This window comes from Leucoraja erinacea, chromosome 22 (assembly GCF_028641065.1).
Source record: "Leucoraja erinacea ecotype New England chromosome 22, Leri_hhj_1, whole genome shotgun sequence".
In the NCBI taxonomy this organism is placed as follows: Eukaryota; Metazoa; Chordata; class Chondrichthyes; order Rajiformes; family Rajidae; genus Leucoraja; species Leucoraja erinaceus.
In genome coordinates this window covers 23,217,329-23,234,122 of record NC_073398.1, presented here as the reverse complement: position 1 = coordinate 23,234,122, position 16,794 = coordinate 23,217,329, and the positions used below count along the sequence as shown (strand labels likewise).

General features: G+C 40.6%; 1 protein-coding gene across 6 annotated transcripts in view; it reads left to right on the top strand.

Annotated features, from left to right (window-relative positions):
- Positions 1-5,119: 5,119 nt before the first annotated feature.
- Positions 5,120-16,794, top strand: part of LOC129707800 (tyrosine-protein phosphatase non-receptor type 12-like) — a 93,631-nt gene continuing 81,956 nt past the window's right edge. For 5 of the 6 annotated variants that reach the window (XM_055653137.1, XM_055653133.1, XM_055653136.1 and 2 more), the window contains exon 1: positions 5,120-5,475. In XM_055653137.1, coding sequence (XP_055509112.1) covers positions 5,377-5,475 — 99 coding nt within the window. In that variant the 5' untranslated portion in view covers positions 5,120-5,376. The remainder of the gene's footprint in view (positions 5,476-16,794) is intronic. The other variant, XM_055653134.1, reaches the window with a different exon arrangement.

The window sequence follows — 16,794 nt, the reverse complement described above, 5'->3', positions numbered from 1 at the left end:
ATGACAAAGGGAATTCATATCCTAAAGCTACAGAATTCCAGTCTTCTTGCAATATATTTTTTCATACCAATCCAAAAGCCTAACTCATTATTCATAACATTTAAAGATTAGTATGTAGTTTACATGAAAACATACACATTCCTGTCAATTTTAGAAAGGGGCTGTTGATCTCATAGCACACTATATTGCTTTTTACTTGCCTTCAGTTAACTCTAGAAAAAAAGTTGTTGTTTATTGACATGACTTGGCATATTTTATATACAAACTTAAAGCACACGGCATTGGGGGTTCAGTATTGATGTGGATAGAGAACTGGCTGGCAAACAGGAAGCAAAGAGTAGGAGTAAACGGGTCCTTTTCACAATGGCAGGCAGTGACTAGTGGGGTACCGCAAGGCTCAGTGCTGGGACCCCAGCTATTTACAATATATATGAATGATCTGGATGAGGGAATTGAAGGCAATATCTCCAAGTTTGTGGATGACACTAAGCTGGGGGGCAGTGTTAGCTGTGAGGAGGATGCTAGGAGACTGCAAATTGACTTGGATAGGCTGGGTGAGTGGGCAAATGTTTGGCAGATGCAGTATAATGTGGATAAATGCGAGGTTATCCATTTTGGTGGCAAAAACAGGAAAGCAGACTATTATCTCAATGGTGTCCGACTAGGAAAAGGGGAGATGCGAGACCTGGGTGTCATGGTACACCAGTCATTGAAAGTAGGCATGCAGGTGCAGCAGGCAGTGAAGAAAGCGAATGGTATGTTAGCTTTCATAGCAAAAGGATTTGAGTATAGGAGCAGGGAGGTTCTACTGCAGTTGTAGAGGGTCTTGGTGAGACCACACCTGGAGTATTGCGTACAGTTTTGGTCTCCAAACCTGAGGAAGGACATTATTGCCATAGAGGGAGTGCAGAGAAGGTTCACCAGACTGATTCCTGGGAGTGTCATTCCTGGGGACTGTCTTATGAAGAAAGACTGGGCAGACTTGGTTTATACTCTCTAGAATTATCAGATTGAGAGGGGATCTTATAGAAACTTACAAAATTCTTAAGGGGTTGGACAGGCTAGATGCAGGAAGATTGCTCCCGATGTTGGGGAAGTCCAGGACAAAGGGTCACAGCTTAAGGATAAGGGGCAAATCCTTTAAAACCGAGATGAGAAGAACTTTTTTCACAGAGAGTGGTGAATCTCTGGAACTCTCTGCCACAGAGGATAGTTGAGGCCAGTTCATTGGCTATATTTAAGAGGGAGTTAGATGTGGCCCTTGTGGCTAAGGGGATCAGAGGGTATGGAGAGAAGGCAGGTACAGGATACTGAGTTGGATGATCAGCCATGATCATATTGAATGGCGGTGCAGGCTCGAAGGGCCGAATGGCCTACTCCTGCACCTAATTCCTATGTTTCTATGTTAAACTGCATTGTTTTGCTTCTAATTTGCATGCTCTAATTTTGTTCATACGCAACCTCAGCCTGTTTTTGTACTTAAAGAGTTTACATGATGCCTTCCTGGCCAATGGGGATCCTAAGGGTTTGATTGTGTGGAAAATAGCATGGGAATGTCATTTAGTGTCAAGGGAAGGTAATTATGTTCCCTTTGTTATAATTGACCATTGACTGGTACTTTGCTGCTACAAATAGACAGGTTGAAGAGAGATCATTTGGATAGACAGGAGCTGATTGGGGATGGTTTTGTACATGGAGATCGTGTCCTATGAATCTCATTGAGTTTTTTGAAGAATAACCAAAAACGTTCTGCATGGTAGGCTGATCTGGAAAGTTAGATCGCATGGGATCCACAGAGAGAGAGAGAGCTAATTGGTTAGAGAATTGTCTTCTTGGAAGGGTGATGGTGAAAGGTTGGTTTTTCAGACTGAAGGCCTGGGACTAGCGGTGTCCTTCAGGGATCAGTGCTGGGCTCATTGCAGTTTTGACATATCAACAATTTGAATGAGAATGTACATGGCATGATTAGTAAGTCTACATGACACTGAAGGGGGTGGGGTGGTAGTGTAGATAATGAATATGGGTATCAAAAATTACAACAGGATCTTGATCTGCTAGTCAAGTGGGCTGAGGAATGGCTGTGGAATTTAATGCAGATAAGTGGAAGGTGTTGCATTTTGGGAAGTCAAATCAGGGCAGGACCTTCACAGTGCATGGCAGGGTTTTAGGGAGTGTTGTATAACAGAGAGATCTTGGTGTGCAGGTACATAGTTCCCTGAAAGTGGTGTCACAGGTAGATAGGGTTGTCAAGAAGGCTTTTGATTCAATGGCCTTCATGATTCAGGAGTTATTGAGTATAGAATTTGGGATGTTATGTTGCAATTGTAACAAGACATTTGTAAGGCAGCTTCTGGAGTATAGTGTTTACTTTTGGTCACCCTGCTATAGGAAGGATATCGTTAAGTTCGAAAGAGTGCAGAGAAGGTTAAGAGGATGTTGCTAGGACTTGAGAGTCAAAAAGAGAGGTTTGGCAGGCAAGGACAAGGGTGATCTAATAGAGATGTATAAAATGATGATGGGAATACATAATAGGAATGCACAGACTTTTATACAGAACAGGGGAATCAAGACCCAGAGGATATAGGTTTAAGGTGAGAGGGGAAATATTTAATAGGAACCTGCTGGGCAACATTTACATGTGGAGAGTGGTCAGTATATGGAACAAGCAGCCCGAGCAGGTAGTTGGCAGGTACATGGATAGGTACATGGATAGGTAATTTAGAGGAAAAAAGGCCAACGCAGGCATATGGGACTAGCGTACTGTAGATGGGTATCTTGGTTGGCATGCATAAGTTGGGCTAACGGGACAGTTTCCATGCTGTAGGACTGTATGACTCTCACTTTACTTTCCATCAGCTCTCATCACAATGCTGTTAAGATTTATTTGCATGCTTGTGTGGACTGCTTCATAATCTGACGTGTGAATGGATCATCATCAGTAAGCAATCTCTTTTCTGTTTTTGATAAAGGAGCTGAGTTGTTGAGATCATGATTATTGTCTTGAAAAACATTCGCAGGAAGGGTGGCACAGTGGTGCAGCAGTCGGGTTGCTGCCTTACAGTGCCAGAGACCCATGTTCAATCCTGACTACGGATGCTGTCTGTGAGAAGTTTGTATGTTCTCCCTTGACTGCGTGGGTTTTCTACAGGTGACCCGGTTTCCTCCCACACTACACTTGTAGGTTCATTTGCTTCTGTAAATTGCCCGGAGCATGTATGATACGGGAGATTGTTGATCGACGTGGACTCGGTGGGCTGAAGGGCCTGCTGTATCTCTAAACTAAATGAAACTAAGGTCCTTGGTGCTGAGATAATTAGTTGATGGTCAAAAAACATCTTTCACTTTGTCAGGTATGAATCTCAGCACACATTCATAACCCTATTATATGAAGCTGAGCAGTTCTGACAGAAACCATATAATCATTCATATCCATAACTCATCATTCTTATGTGTAGGAAGGAAATGCAGATGCTGGTTTATACTGAAGATAGACACAAAATGCTGGAGTAACTCAGCGGGTCAGGCAGCATCTATGGAGAAAAGGAATCGGCGTTGTTTCGGGTTAGAACTCTTCATCATTCTTATCAATCTCTAACAAACGATATATAAATACAAAAAAGTTTGCTTTCTTATCTAAACATACATGGTATACCTTTCTGTTGTAGAGTAACATACATTTGCCTAAACCCAGAAAATGTTTGCATGTTAGCAAGGCTTATTATTTAGGCAGTATGGTTTGGTTCTGCTACTGAAGATAAGTTGGCAAAAGTAACAGTTAAGTTACAAAGGGAACTTTGTAAACTTCCTATTACTTCCTAACCAGGTTTGTCATGTGGTAATTTGTACAAAATTATCTGAAGGGAAGTGGCAAGAATTCTAGCTCCACAGTCAGGCCTTTATGTCCTGACAATGACCTAGACTAGAGTTCAATCATCAGCAATATCTTAGAGCACACAATGTACAGAGCACACAAAACTATCCAAGACAAAGATATTAAATTCAATATCAAATTCTTCAACTCCTGATAACTTGCTTTCTCTATTTTTTATCAGAACTGGCCATTTTTGCTGCATTTATCTGTCGGTGACCGGCTCAGTTCTATTTTCCCCCTCCATTAGACACCCTGGCTTGCTATATGCAACATGCACCATTTCTGTCGCCCTTTAATTACCATTAAAACATCCCCAAGGCAACCCTGGTCTCAATCTTCTTTGTCCCAACCCTCTGCAACTCCTTTGCCATTTATAATGAACACATTTTCTCTTTCTCATCTAATGAAGAGTCTATGACTTGAAACTTATCTCCATTTTTTCTTTCTACAGATGCTGCTTCTTTTGCTGTCTGTTTTCAGCATTTTCTATTTTTGTTTCAGATTTCCATCTTTTTATTTTCAAAATCTATCACAATCTGGCCATTAAACAATGGATTGTGTACAGACAAAACAGAAACATGGCTAAATTGGTTTCCCAGTTGATAATGTGTGATAATCAAGAACGCCAGTGCTAATTAAAAAAACAATTGAAGCAGAAAATCTAAAATAAAATGCTGGAATCACTCAACATCTTCAGTGCCAGCTCAGTGGGAATCCCATTGAAATCCAAGTAGGAAACACAAAATGCGTCGGTGGAGTAATTGCTCTTAGTGTAAAAATATTCTCATTGTATATGTTTAATAGTTTCCCCTCTTCTCAAATCTCATTCTTGCTGCTTTGGAGGGCAAACATTGGCTTTCGTTATACCTTCAGAGTCTCAGTGTGGCACCATGAATGTTACTTTATTGGAAGAATTACACCAGTTGGGTTTTTTGGGTGCATGCTGAAATGTTTAGGTAGTATTATCTGTATCCTCAATAACTCATAGTGGCAATAGGGACAGGACGGAATATTAGATTGTTCCTGAATACCACCATCAGAAAATCAGGGTTACCCACCCCTTTGCAAACAGGAGCTCAGTGTATCTGAGAGATCTTCAGGGAATTGAGTTGAAAAAAAGTTTGGAGCACGCAGCAGTGAGCGTCAGGCAGCGCGTCCAATCGAGGAATGGGATGATAAAGACACGGCCGACAAGAGGGTGCAGCCGTGCTCCAGATGGGCCAACGAGGAGCGGGAGAAGGGGCGGGAGCTTCGGCTGTGAGCTGGGGGTGGGGAGGAGGAAGAAGAGAGCGGAGAAGAGGAAAGTGGGAGACGGACGGAGGAAGCCCGAGGCTCGGCACGGCACAGTGGTGCAGATAATCGCCCATCACTGACATTATTCGGTGGCAAGAAGGACAGGGGCGGACCATCGCATTTTCAAAGAAAGATATTTGCTGGGGAAAGATGCGAAAGCGATGAGCGTTTGACCCGGTTTGCTGGCTCCAGTTGTCCAATGTGCTGAGAAGATGGAGCAAAGCGAGATCCTGAAGAAATTCATTGATCGGGTGCTGGCCATGAAAATCCGCGACCAGAATGGGGAGGATAACTTTGCCAACGACTTCATGGTGAGTTGCTGTGTGTGTGTAGTTAAGTCTCCTGTAATATTGCCTCCTTTTGTCTGTAATGAACTTTCTTGGCTCGTCGGGACGGGCGGCTGCCGGGGGAGTCGGGGTTTTCGGCGGTGTCTACTCATCCTCCTCCTCTGCCGCGACCCAGCTGGACCATCACCGCCAGCTCCAGGCTGTGCGGCCTAAGCCGCCCCCTCATGGCTCCTCATCCACTTTCCCCACTAAATAACTACAGCTCGTGTTTGTCTCGGGCACTGGGAACGAAATGTTCGCCTTTAACGGGGCACAACAACGGTTTAGACAACGTAGACCCCCCCCCCCCCCCCCAGGTTCATCTTGGGTGTGAGGTTTGCAGAGCAAAAAAATGTAATGAATTTGTCAGCTGTGAGTCAGAAATGTGGAGCGCTTGCGGATGTTGCGCAAGACACAGGGGCGTTGTGTTCGCTCAGAGAAAGTATGCAATGAGTGGTCTTGTGTTGTTTCACTTAAAAAATTCATGATTTTATAAGACCTGTTTTTCATTTTATGTTATCAGACCTGACAATAGACATTTATTTCTGTTACTACTCAGTAATTGTATTGGGGAAGGAGCTATGGTTTAACTATACCCGTTGTGTGAAGTATAGTTTCCAGTGGATGGCTGTTGTATGACTTCAAGAATAGCTGGAGTGTGATAATTCCTTTGATCGAAGATCTTTCCTGTATTCGGTGTATAGACTCACATGAATTATGGCCGCATTGGTGAAATACTCTGGAGTGGATGATGTCTGTGAACTTGCAGTCCGCGGTGGTTTGTAACATACAGTGAAGGAAGGGAAACAATTGATTTAATGGAAATTTAGCATTAGTGTAGCGATTGATATCAGGCATTTGGAGATCTTATTGGCTATCCAACATCTTCATCAGCACATTTTTGAATGAAGTGTAATTTGCACTACTTGGAGCTTTAACATAATAAATATCACAATGGCGTTGCATATGTCTGCAAAAATAATTTTGACAGTACTGTAAGATGTTGGATTAGATAACTAAATGATTGGTAAAGATTACATTTAGGATTACAAGGAGAGAACTTTGGAACTTAGAACCAAGGTAGACAAGTACAAGGCTATCGTTGGAGGGATGAACAGTTGTGACGGAGCAAGGGGCAGAATTTTAAGTTGAAGGTGTCTGGATTGTGGGGCTGAAAATAGTTTTTGATAGGCATATTGGATATTAACCATTGGAATTTGAAAATGTAGATGTGGGTTGGAGATGATATATAGAGAATAACAAAATGCAACTGATGGAAACATAAGATAGGGAATGAAATGGACCAGAGGGAGGGATAGTGCAAAAAAGGAAAAGGGGGTGTGATTTTGGGGCTGTTAGGGTGCAGGGGAGTGTTGCACAAAGAAAAAATGTTGACTTGGAGTGAAGAGGGATGAGTGATGAGTGGATGGAGGAAGTAGACAATTAAACTCTTATTTACAATGGCAGATTTTAGTTGAGCCCAATTTTCCAGAGAATGGTATCTTGCTGAGGAAATGTTGTTATACAATGCTGGGTAGAATTATTGACAAGTAATTCTAAATTGGGAAATAGATTTGACAATCATGGCGTACCTCAGTTCCACAAAGGAGTCTGAATAGTATAAGGATAAGTTGCTTTGGATTAATTAATATCTAATAAGCTTTTTTGCCCTGGCATGAAGCAGTGTAACAATTTTGTTTTGGCCTGTTTAAGTAGAACAGATTCAAAATTGAATCTGAGACAATTTTAAAATGAAGTATGCATCAATTTATTTTTGAAGATGGTGAGTCCATGGAATTCTCTACCATGGCAGCTAGATTATTAATAATAATTTAAAAAAAGAGGACATGGATAATAATTTGTAAAGTTTGGTGAACAGGCACATCAGCCAGGATAATACTGAATAGCAGGGCAGGCTTGAAGGGGCTTGAACTCTTGGTCCTATTTTTAGGGTATTTTTCTGCAGGTCATCAGGTCCTGTGGATTGATCACATTTGTCCTGTAAATTTAAATGAAAAGCTTGGAGTAATTAATACTATTGTTGTTGAACTCCTTCGCATTAGACCTGCCATTCTGCACATTTGGATGTTTGCTGTGCCTTCCATGAAGACGGGCAGGCCCTATACTCGGTCTCCTTTTTTTAAAAACAATATTTTGTGTCTCAGTCAGTAAGTTACCCTTATCAACGTTGACTATCTTTTCCTTTTAGTAGCTCTTGCGATCTGTTTTTCTGCTATTCACTTGACTTCTCATACTTTTCTTTCTCGGTGCACATCAGTGCCTTTGTACTTTTAAATTCAGTTTTCCAATGCTCGCATTTGTTGCTTTTCTTGGCAACGTACGCTATTTTTCTTTGAAAACAACTATTGGAATGATTATTCTTAAATGGAATAAGTTACCAGGTTTCGATGCAAGGCCTTTTAGGTTGTTGAAGTAAAGATGGAGATTTTGGAGATGATGGCAATAACAACCTACCTCATTTCCCAAAGCTAGATCAAACGGGGCCTCTTCATTTGATCAGGAGTCTTGCTGATGAAGATGTTTCTCTTGAATGCAGGTGTTTCAGCTATAATGCGATAGTTACATTCCTAAGAAGTTTTGTGTTATGGAAAATCGCATTATAAAGACAGTTGTGTCAATTGGGGAAAGGGGTTTGGAGGGGAGTGTATTTCAGACTTGCAACAATAAATTTATTTTGCCCACAGGATTTTCAAAACTAGGATTTTGTTAATAGCAATATTTATTATTGTTACTGCAGACCATAAATACTAATGGTTGTATGTTACCTTGTTTAATAAAGTATCATTGTACAAGTGTCAATAGAAGCGATTGTCAATTTCAGTGGCCACCTAATGTTAAACCAGAAGCTGTGTTCTTGAGAGATGCCTGATTACTGCAGGGGAAGCTTTTTTTTCCGCCTGTATTTAAATCCAAGACGGCTTTTTGTGTACTTGTCAATTTCCAATCTAACTTTTAAGTGGTTCTTATAGTTCCTGATCAAAACAGTGTTATAATGAATTAGGTCCACGTAATGCAAATGGTTCCTTAATTACTGCTGCGGAGCGTAGTTGATTACTTGAAGTCCACCTTTGTCACTTTGCGGTAGTTCTAGAACCTGACATTTCTTTATTACTTTGTTCCTCTTGTTTATAACTTCCTAACAGGTGTAAGGCAAGTAAACAAAATGGAAAATTAAAGGTGTAGGAAGGTACTGCAGATGCTGGTTTACATGAAGATAGACACAAAATGCTGGAGAATCTCTGGATAGAAGGAATGGATGATGTTTTGGTTCGAGGTCCTTCTGTTTGTTAAAAAGAAATTCATACAGTAATCACTGGAGACCTTAATCTTCATATAGATCTATGGCCAAGTTCATGCAGTGCATTGAATAGCTTCTAGATTAGAATGTGAAGCACTAGTTAGTGGCCAAGCTGTTTGGTATTTGCAATGATGCAAGGTTAATGAATGCCATTATGATCAACAACACCTTGGTGAAGGACAGTCATGATAGAATTTTTAATTACGAGTATGAATTTAGTTAAGTTTCCTACACTGGTGTTAAACCTGAATAAGTATGTGAGTATGAGGATTACTTTCCAATGAGGTTAAAAGATTTGCTAGTGAATAAAAAAAGGCAGCCATATAAATAATGAGTAATTCCTGATGTGTGTACATTTCTTTCAGGGATTTAAACAAAATATAGAAAATAGTTTGAGGTTAAATATCTATAGATATAGAGGCTTAATATGATTAGCCTAATTATTGGCCAGATTTTGAAATCCTTTCTGGTACAAATGCTGGGTTTAACAACATCCTGTGTTTAATCTTCCAATCATTCTATTTTACGTATAAATTAAAGAGTTGCAAATGTACCTAAAATTAATAGTTTGTGCAAATGCAAATTTGTCAACAGAAATAACATTTCAGCCATCTGCACTGATACCCACAGTAGGGAAAATCCCAGAATCTATTGGGGAAAGTTAAGTGTGCTTTAAAAAAAAAAATCACAATGTTGAGGGTGTCAATTTGATGTGAGAAGATCGTGTTTGAAGAGGATCTTGGAGAACTTTTGAGAATTTTCCTTGGTTTCTGCCAGAACTCTTCACTAATCTGCTAACTCAAAGTGAAACAGATTATCTGCAGCTTTAGTTTTGATCCTTGGAGACATTTTGGACCCATATCCTCTTGTCATAAAGATGCCTGACGTTTAGACTTTAAAGGAACAATTTACAATCTTACCACAGTCAATTAACCTATGAGAGTAGATCTGCCGACTCCGATCGGCGTGGAAGTCTTGATGAGGTCAATTGGCTGCCTTGCACTTTAAATAGACACAAATGCTGGGGTGGCTCAGCGTGTCAGGCGGCGTCTCTGCAGAGGAGGAATGGGTGACGTTTCGGGTTAAGGTTCTCGACCCGAGGCATCACCCATTCCTTCTCTCCAGAGATGCTGCCTGTCCCACTGAGTTGCTCCATCTTTGTGTTTAGTTTAGAGATCCAGCGCAGACACGGGCCCTTTAGCCCACCGGTTCCTCACCGACCAGCGATCACCGCATATTAACACTATTCTACACACACTAGGAACAATTGATTTTGCATTTACCAAGCCAATTAACCTACAAACCTGTAATGTCTTTGGAGTGTGGGAGGAAGCCGAAGATCGCTGAAAAAACCCACGCAGGTCACGGGGAGAACGTACAACTCTGTACAGACAGCAACCGTAGTCGGGATTGAACCCGGATCTCCGGTGCACCTTACAGCAAGTGCTGTAAGGCAGCAGCTCTACCGCTGCACCACTGTACCTCACTGGAGAAAAGGAATACTGCAGGTGATGTTTTGGGTTAAGGGACTCGACCTGAAGCGTCACCCTTTCCTTCTCTCCAGAGGTGCTGCCTGTCCCGCTGAGTTACTCCAGCTTTGTGTGCCTGTCTTTGAACTGAACTGAAGAAGTTTTCAAGAGAGAGTTATGATTTAGCTCTTGGGGCTAATGGAATCAAGGGATATGGGGGGGGGGGGGGGAAAGCAGGAACGGGGTACTGATTTTGGATAATCAGCCATGATCATATTGAATGGCGGTGCTGGGTCGAAGGGCCGAATGGCCTACCTTTGCACATATGTTTCTATGTTACCTGGTCTACGTGCAACATTTTTGGCGTGACTTCTGGACGGGATTTTAAGTGGCCTCATGATTTTGTCCAGATTAAAGGAGGTGCTGGGCTCTCAGTTGCTGGAAAATCAATGGTGGACCTATACCAGATTATCCAATTTGGTCTATAATGTTACTCTAGAATCGTGTGCTGGCATTCTACTGCTGAAGTTGTGGAAGTTGATGTATGGCTCCAGAATGGACGGATAAGGTGGGATGGGGAAATGGGAGCAGGCAGAGATGTTGTCAGCACAGATTTGTCGTACTTAAGGGGCAGAATGGGGCAGCTAATGGAGCTGGGCATTTGAACCTGAGGTGACATGATTAGTAAGAAGGAATCTATAACAAAAACGAGGTCTTGAAAGTTGAAGTAGCAAAAAGGATTGGCACACTTCGAATTCCAAACCAAAAGAGAGCCCACAAATATAGGCACGACTGAAAAACACAAAACCAATAGGACAAAAACTGAGGATTAAATGGGAAGAAATAAATGCAAGTGCAAAAAATCCAAAGTCTTTAGTTCAACTAAAAACAGTCCCGACAAGCTCATGGTTGCAGAGGTTAGTGTTGTGCACGTTCAATAGCCTGATAATTATTGGGAAGAAGCTGAACCTGGTGGTCATGGTTTTCGGGCTCCTGTACCTCTATCCCAATGGGAGAAGTGAAATCAAATGTGGCCAGGGTAGATTGGGTCTTTGATATTGGCTGTCTTTCTGAGGCAGCACCTGCTACAGATATCTTTGGTGGGAGGATAGTCCCGGGGACTAGGTGGTTGTACCTCTCTCTGTAATATCCTTTGTTCCTGGGCTTTCAAGTTGCAGAATTATTAAAAATGTACTGTATTGTACTTTTTGGTTAGTACTTTGAAAGACCATCTAGAAATTGAATATTACTGGGCCCACTATCAGGGAATGTAGCTGGATAGATGGAAGGCATATCAGTGGGCAAGCATTTTGTGAACAAATGATGACAATAGGCAGATTACATCACAGACCTGGTTTTGATAACTTGAACGGCCAAGCGTGAAGGAGACTGCTGAAAGTGATGGACGTGATTGACCTCCCCATCGAAAGGATCTACAGGAAATGGTGCTTCAATAAGGCACCTAATATCATCGGAGATCCACACAGCAATTCCATCTTGCTGCTACCATTGGGAAGAAGGTACGAGAGTCTGAGAACTGTTACTTCTCATCAAGAATAGGGCTCTTGAACCACCCTGCACAACCATAACCACAACACCCCTCAGCATGGAACTTTTAAGTGTTTTGTACAAGGTTGCACCTTTGGCTTTCACTATTATAATCTGGTTACCTAGTATAACTGAGAGTTTATTATTGCTTTTTGTATATTTATTTTGTATGTTGTTGTGTTAATGTGCCCGTAAAGCTACGGCAAAAGAAGAATTTCATTGTTCCGGTCAGGGTGCATATGGCAATGAAAATTTCTTGTCTTGACCAGATGTAAAATTTCCATCGTGATAAGGTCCAACTGTTATATAATTTATCAAAATGTGACATGATAGAAACAGTTACTGTAATATGAAAAGGTGCCAGCATTGTGGGATATATTTGTAGAGGGTTTGATGGGAGTGCAGAATGTTTCCATTGATGTATAGGTGGGGGTGTAGGATTCCTCTAATTCTAAAATCGAAAGGTTGCTGTCTGTTAAAATGGGAGTAAGATGGATCTGAATGTTTCCAGGCTACTCTTTAGCCATACATATCGTTCGCTCGTGTGTCAGACGATGTGGCTCGCTGTTGGCTTCTGTCATCGTCCAACATGTTGAAGGAATTGTCGCCCGACGCGTCACAGAATGCATCACGCTGTCGCGTCCAGGGATCACCACGAGGAGGCTTCTGTCATGATCCCCAGCCATACATATAAGAATAAATTAGTGAAGATGAAACAGCAGAAACTTGAATTACATTTTTATGAAGTATCTGGCTGCAAATTTAGGCATCAAATTGTGCTGGATCTGGCCTACTGCCTGTAATAACAGTACACCTGTATTGGTTGGACCAGATGTGAAGAGGCTGAGTTGATAGCTTCTATGCCCTTTGAATTTATCAGCAGCATCTAGATGACACTGGACCAAGGACAACACACTACAGTGACACTGCTACAAAAGACTCTGGTATCTTTACACAGGCAGCAAAGCCGGAGTGGTGCCTTGCCATCTAAGGCATTTTAAGATTTTGTACATATCGCTGCCATTCAGATTTACGCACCTTAAATTGATGTATACCGAAATAAATGCATTCTTTGGAATGTAATATTTGTCCTTTTGATTTTGTTGAGTTAAGCAATACCGTGTAGAGTGTTAAGTAGTTGTTTTTCCTTTAGCCGATGCCTATTGGATCTGATTCTGTGGTCATAGTGACAGCAAAGCTACTGGTGTTACCATTACTTCTCTCTGTGACTAAACTTGGGGATGTTCATGCATCTGGAAGTTAATATGACAATGCCAAAGTTGCTGTCAGTGATCCAGCAGACCTTTACATGGTGCACTGTCATTGTTTTCAGAGCTCTCCACCATAATCTGACATCTCTTGAGCTGACATAAATTTGTATTCACAAACTAATTTCACTGTCAAGTACCCAGAATATTTTGCATCGTTACATGGTCTTTAGGTTTTAAGCCAGAATCACTGATTGGCTTTTAAAGGTTACTTCTTTGTGAATTTTTTTATTTTCTTCCATAGAATTAGTAATTTTAAAATAAAACTTAATAATAATAATAATAATAAATTTTATTTATTGGGTGCCTTGCAGACATCTCAAGGACACCTTACATAGGTTAACAGGAAATATAAACATATAATCAGAATAAAATAAATAATAAAGACATCACAGAAACACAAATTAAAAACAGAATTCAGTCCAAAAACAAAAATCAAAAACAATGTGAAGAGAGAGCAGCGGCAGCTAAAGCGCGCCAGCGTCCACTCTCCCTTCACGGCAGCCATCTTGGACAAAGACTAACAGGATTACCTTGCAGACAAAAAATCATTCCCCCACAATGGGCACCACTGTGGGGGAAGGCACAATGTCCAGTCCCTATCCCAAGTTCACCCTAAAGTCAGGCCTATTTAACTTAGGAGGTTAAATTAGGAAATTGTGAAGTTCCTTTTTAACGAAGTTCAGCCCAACTCTCTGGTCATCTGGGTGTGATTATTCCAGTATTTCCTTGACCAACTTACCATCGTACAATCTCGGTATGATTGTCTCCACTTGCAAAATATAGACTGTAAAGGAAATGGCAGTCAATAAGTGTTGCATGAATGTTATGGATGATTATTTGCATGTTAACAAAATAAAATTGAAACGGGTGGCAAAGCGAGATGACAGGTGATCTACTGAATTTGTACCTATAAACTTGAATGTGTTCATGGACTGTGCCTGTGTTCCTACATGTACAAACTTCCAACTGCCTCCATCTCCACCTGCTTGCTCATTATCATGCTTTTCCTCCCCTATCTCTTCTTATTTCTTAAAGCTTCTACTTAAAACCTACCTTTTTACTCTTTTGGCCCCCTGTTTTAAATGTCAAATTGATTAATAATGTTTCTTTGAATGCGCTTGTGGAATTAAGATGTGCATAATAAAAATACCATTAAATGGCCCATCTACTCTATTCAAGGAATTAATCTTGATTTGGGTGAGCAGTTCGGAAGTTTCCAAGTTAACACTTAATCTCTAATTCTACCTTTCATCACATGTTGTCTGTTGTTTCATAACTTGTTGTGAGTTCATCTTGTTTTTCTCTTTAATAAATATCTCTGGGGAATTTTGCTTCACGAGAGCTATAAAATCCAAATGCTGCCCCCGCTTTTCCAAAGCTCTGTGTCCTTCCCAGATTAAAATAGTTTGGGGTTTATTTTGGCCTAAATTCAGCGCTAAACACTTGAGAATAGTACCAAATCATTGGCATAGTCTTTGTATTTGAGTAATAAGATGGTGACACGTGGAATTGCAGATGTTGATTTAGGAAAAAAAACATGGTGCTGTATTAATGGTGGATCTGGCAGCATCTCTGGAGGACATGGTTAGGCGATATTTTAGATTGGGGCACCTCTTCAGAGTTGTGTATTGGCTTAAAACATGTTTTTTTTTTGCAAAAAGGCACACATTAAGTGTTTACTTATTTAGCAAGTAATGAATTAGAAAATCTAATTAGTAACTACTTGATTTCCCATTAGGTGCTCATAGGCAGGATCATTTTATAACCCAAAATGTGCATGTTACATTACTGGAGGTTAGCTGCATCAGTTTTTTCTGGAAACTTATTAGCTTTCAAAAATTAGATTGCAAATAAAAATATCACATTGTTGGTGTGAAATACATTGATAGGTAGTGAAGGTAGACATAAAGGTGAGGCAGCATCTCTGGAGGGAAGGAATGGGCGACGTTTTCGGGTCGAGACCCTTCTTCAGACTGATGGGTAGTGAACATTATTAAGGAGCTGGTGTTTAACCATTGCAATATAAGGATTTCGGGATGTTTTGAAACACTCCTCGCTGCCCCCACCCCCTTCTGTAAATGACTAATGAGGAAGTTAGTTGCTATTTTGGGAGCATCCTTTGTGAATAATTGAATTCATTCCTTATATTGGAGAAATTACAGTGCCAAACTATATGAGCCTCAGTGCCAACATATCATTCATAAAAAATGCATTCAAATTCAAGGTGACCTTTCTATCATCTTTTTGTGCTATTTTAATGAAAATTCTTGCAATCGTCCAATTTAATGTGTCATGGTTGCTATTCCAATATTTGTAAGCTTAATACTTTAACACAATACTATTGTATTGCAAACAGTGACAAATTAGAAATGTTCTACAACAGCTATTTCTGTCAAAAGTAACATAAATATGAGATCTACAGGAATTGCTGCCTCAAGAAGCCAGCTGATATCATCAAATACCCACACCCTGGCCATGCTCTTTTATCATTGCCTCAATCAAAGAAGGTACATGAGCCTGAGAACAATTACTTCCAGGTTTGAAAATGGCTTTTTCCCTTCAAGCATCAAGTTATTGAAGTGCTGATTATTGAAGGATGTTGAGGTTTTGAAATGGGTGCAGGGAAGGTTTACCTAAATAATGCATGGGTGAGGAGATATTAGGTACAGGGAAAGATTGAACAGACTCGGATTCTTTTCTCTGAAATGCTGGAGGTTGCAGGGAGAATTGTTAGAAGTATATAAAATTTATGAGGCATAGCTAGGATTGGGAGTCAGCAACTTTTTCTCAGGATTGAAGAAATCAAATGCTAGAGTGCCAGTTTTGAGATGAAAGGAACAAAGTTTACAGGAGATGGTCTAGTGTGCTTCAAATAATTGATAATTTATTGTATTTTTTTGTTGTTAAGCAAATGTGTAAATGTTGTTAAGCAAATTGTAAAGCTGCAGCATAACTTTCATTGTTGTGGTTCATACGACAAGAAACTCTCTTCAGTAGCATTATAGTTACATGATACCATCAAGGCTTTCAGATTTGTTTGTTTATAAACTTGGCCTTCTGAAATTTCTTATTTAGTTTACTTTAGCGATAAAGCATGGAAATAGGCCCCTCAGCCTCCACGGGTCTGCGCTGACCAATGATCATCCGTACACTTGTTCCATTCTACTCGGGACAATTTACAGAAGCCAATTAATCTACACATCTGCATGTCTATGGAGTTTTGGAGGAAACTGGAGCACAGTCACAGGAACAACATACAAACTCCATACACATAGCACCCGTAGTTGGGATCATGCACATAGCACCCGTAGTTGGGATCAAACCCGGGTAAGGCAGAAACACTACCGCTGTGCACCACCTATACCACTTGCTTTCAATATATGATGCCTTTTGGATTTTTGTCATTCATTTAGATCCATGGCAGAGGCGTAAGTACTATAACTGTAGGCACATGCAATTGCATGTCTTTTGGATCAAGGCTATGGAAGAATTATTTTTGAACTGCACCTTGAAAGAAAGCCAGTATTCTTGAAACGCACTTCCAAATTTCAGTATTAAAATAAAGTCATGTGTACAATCTCGTAGTCATATGCATAAACTCACTGTTGTATATATGCCTAATCTGGCCAATGCCTCTATGAACATAAATCTCCCTCGCCTTTTATCGTTGGCAATCTATTTGGTCAAGTGGACAAAT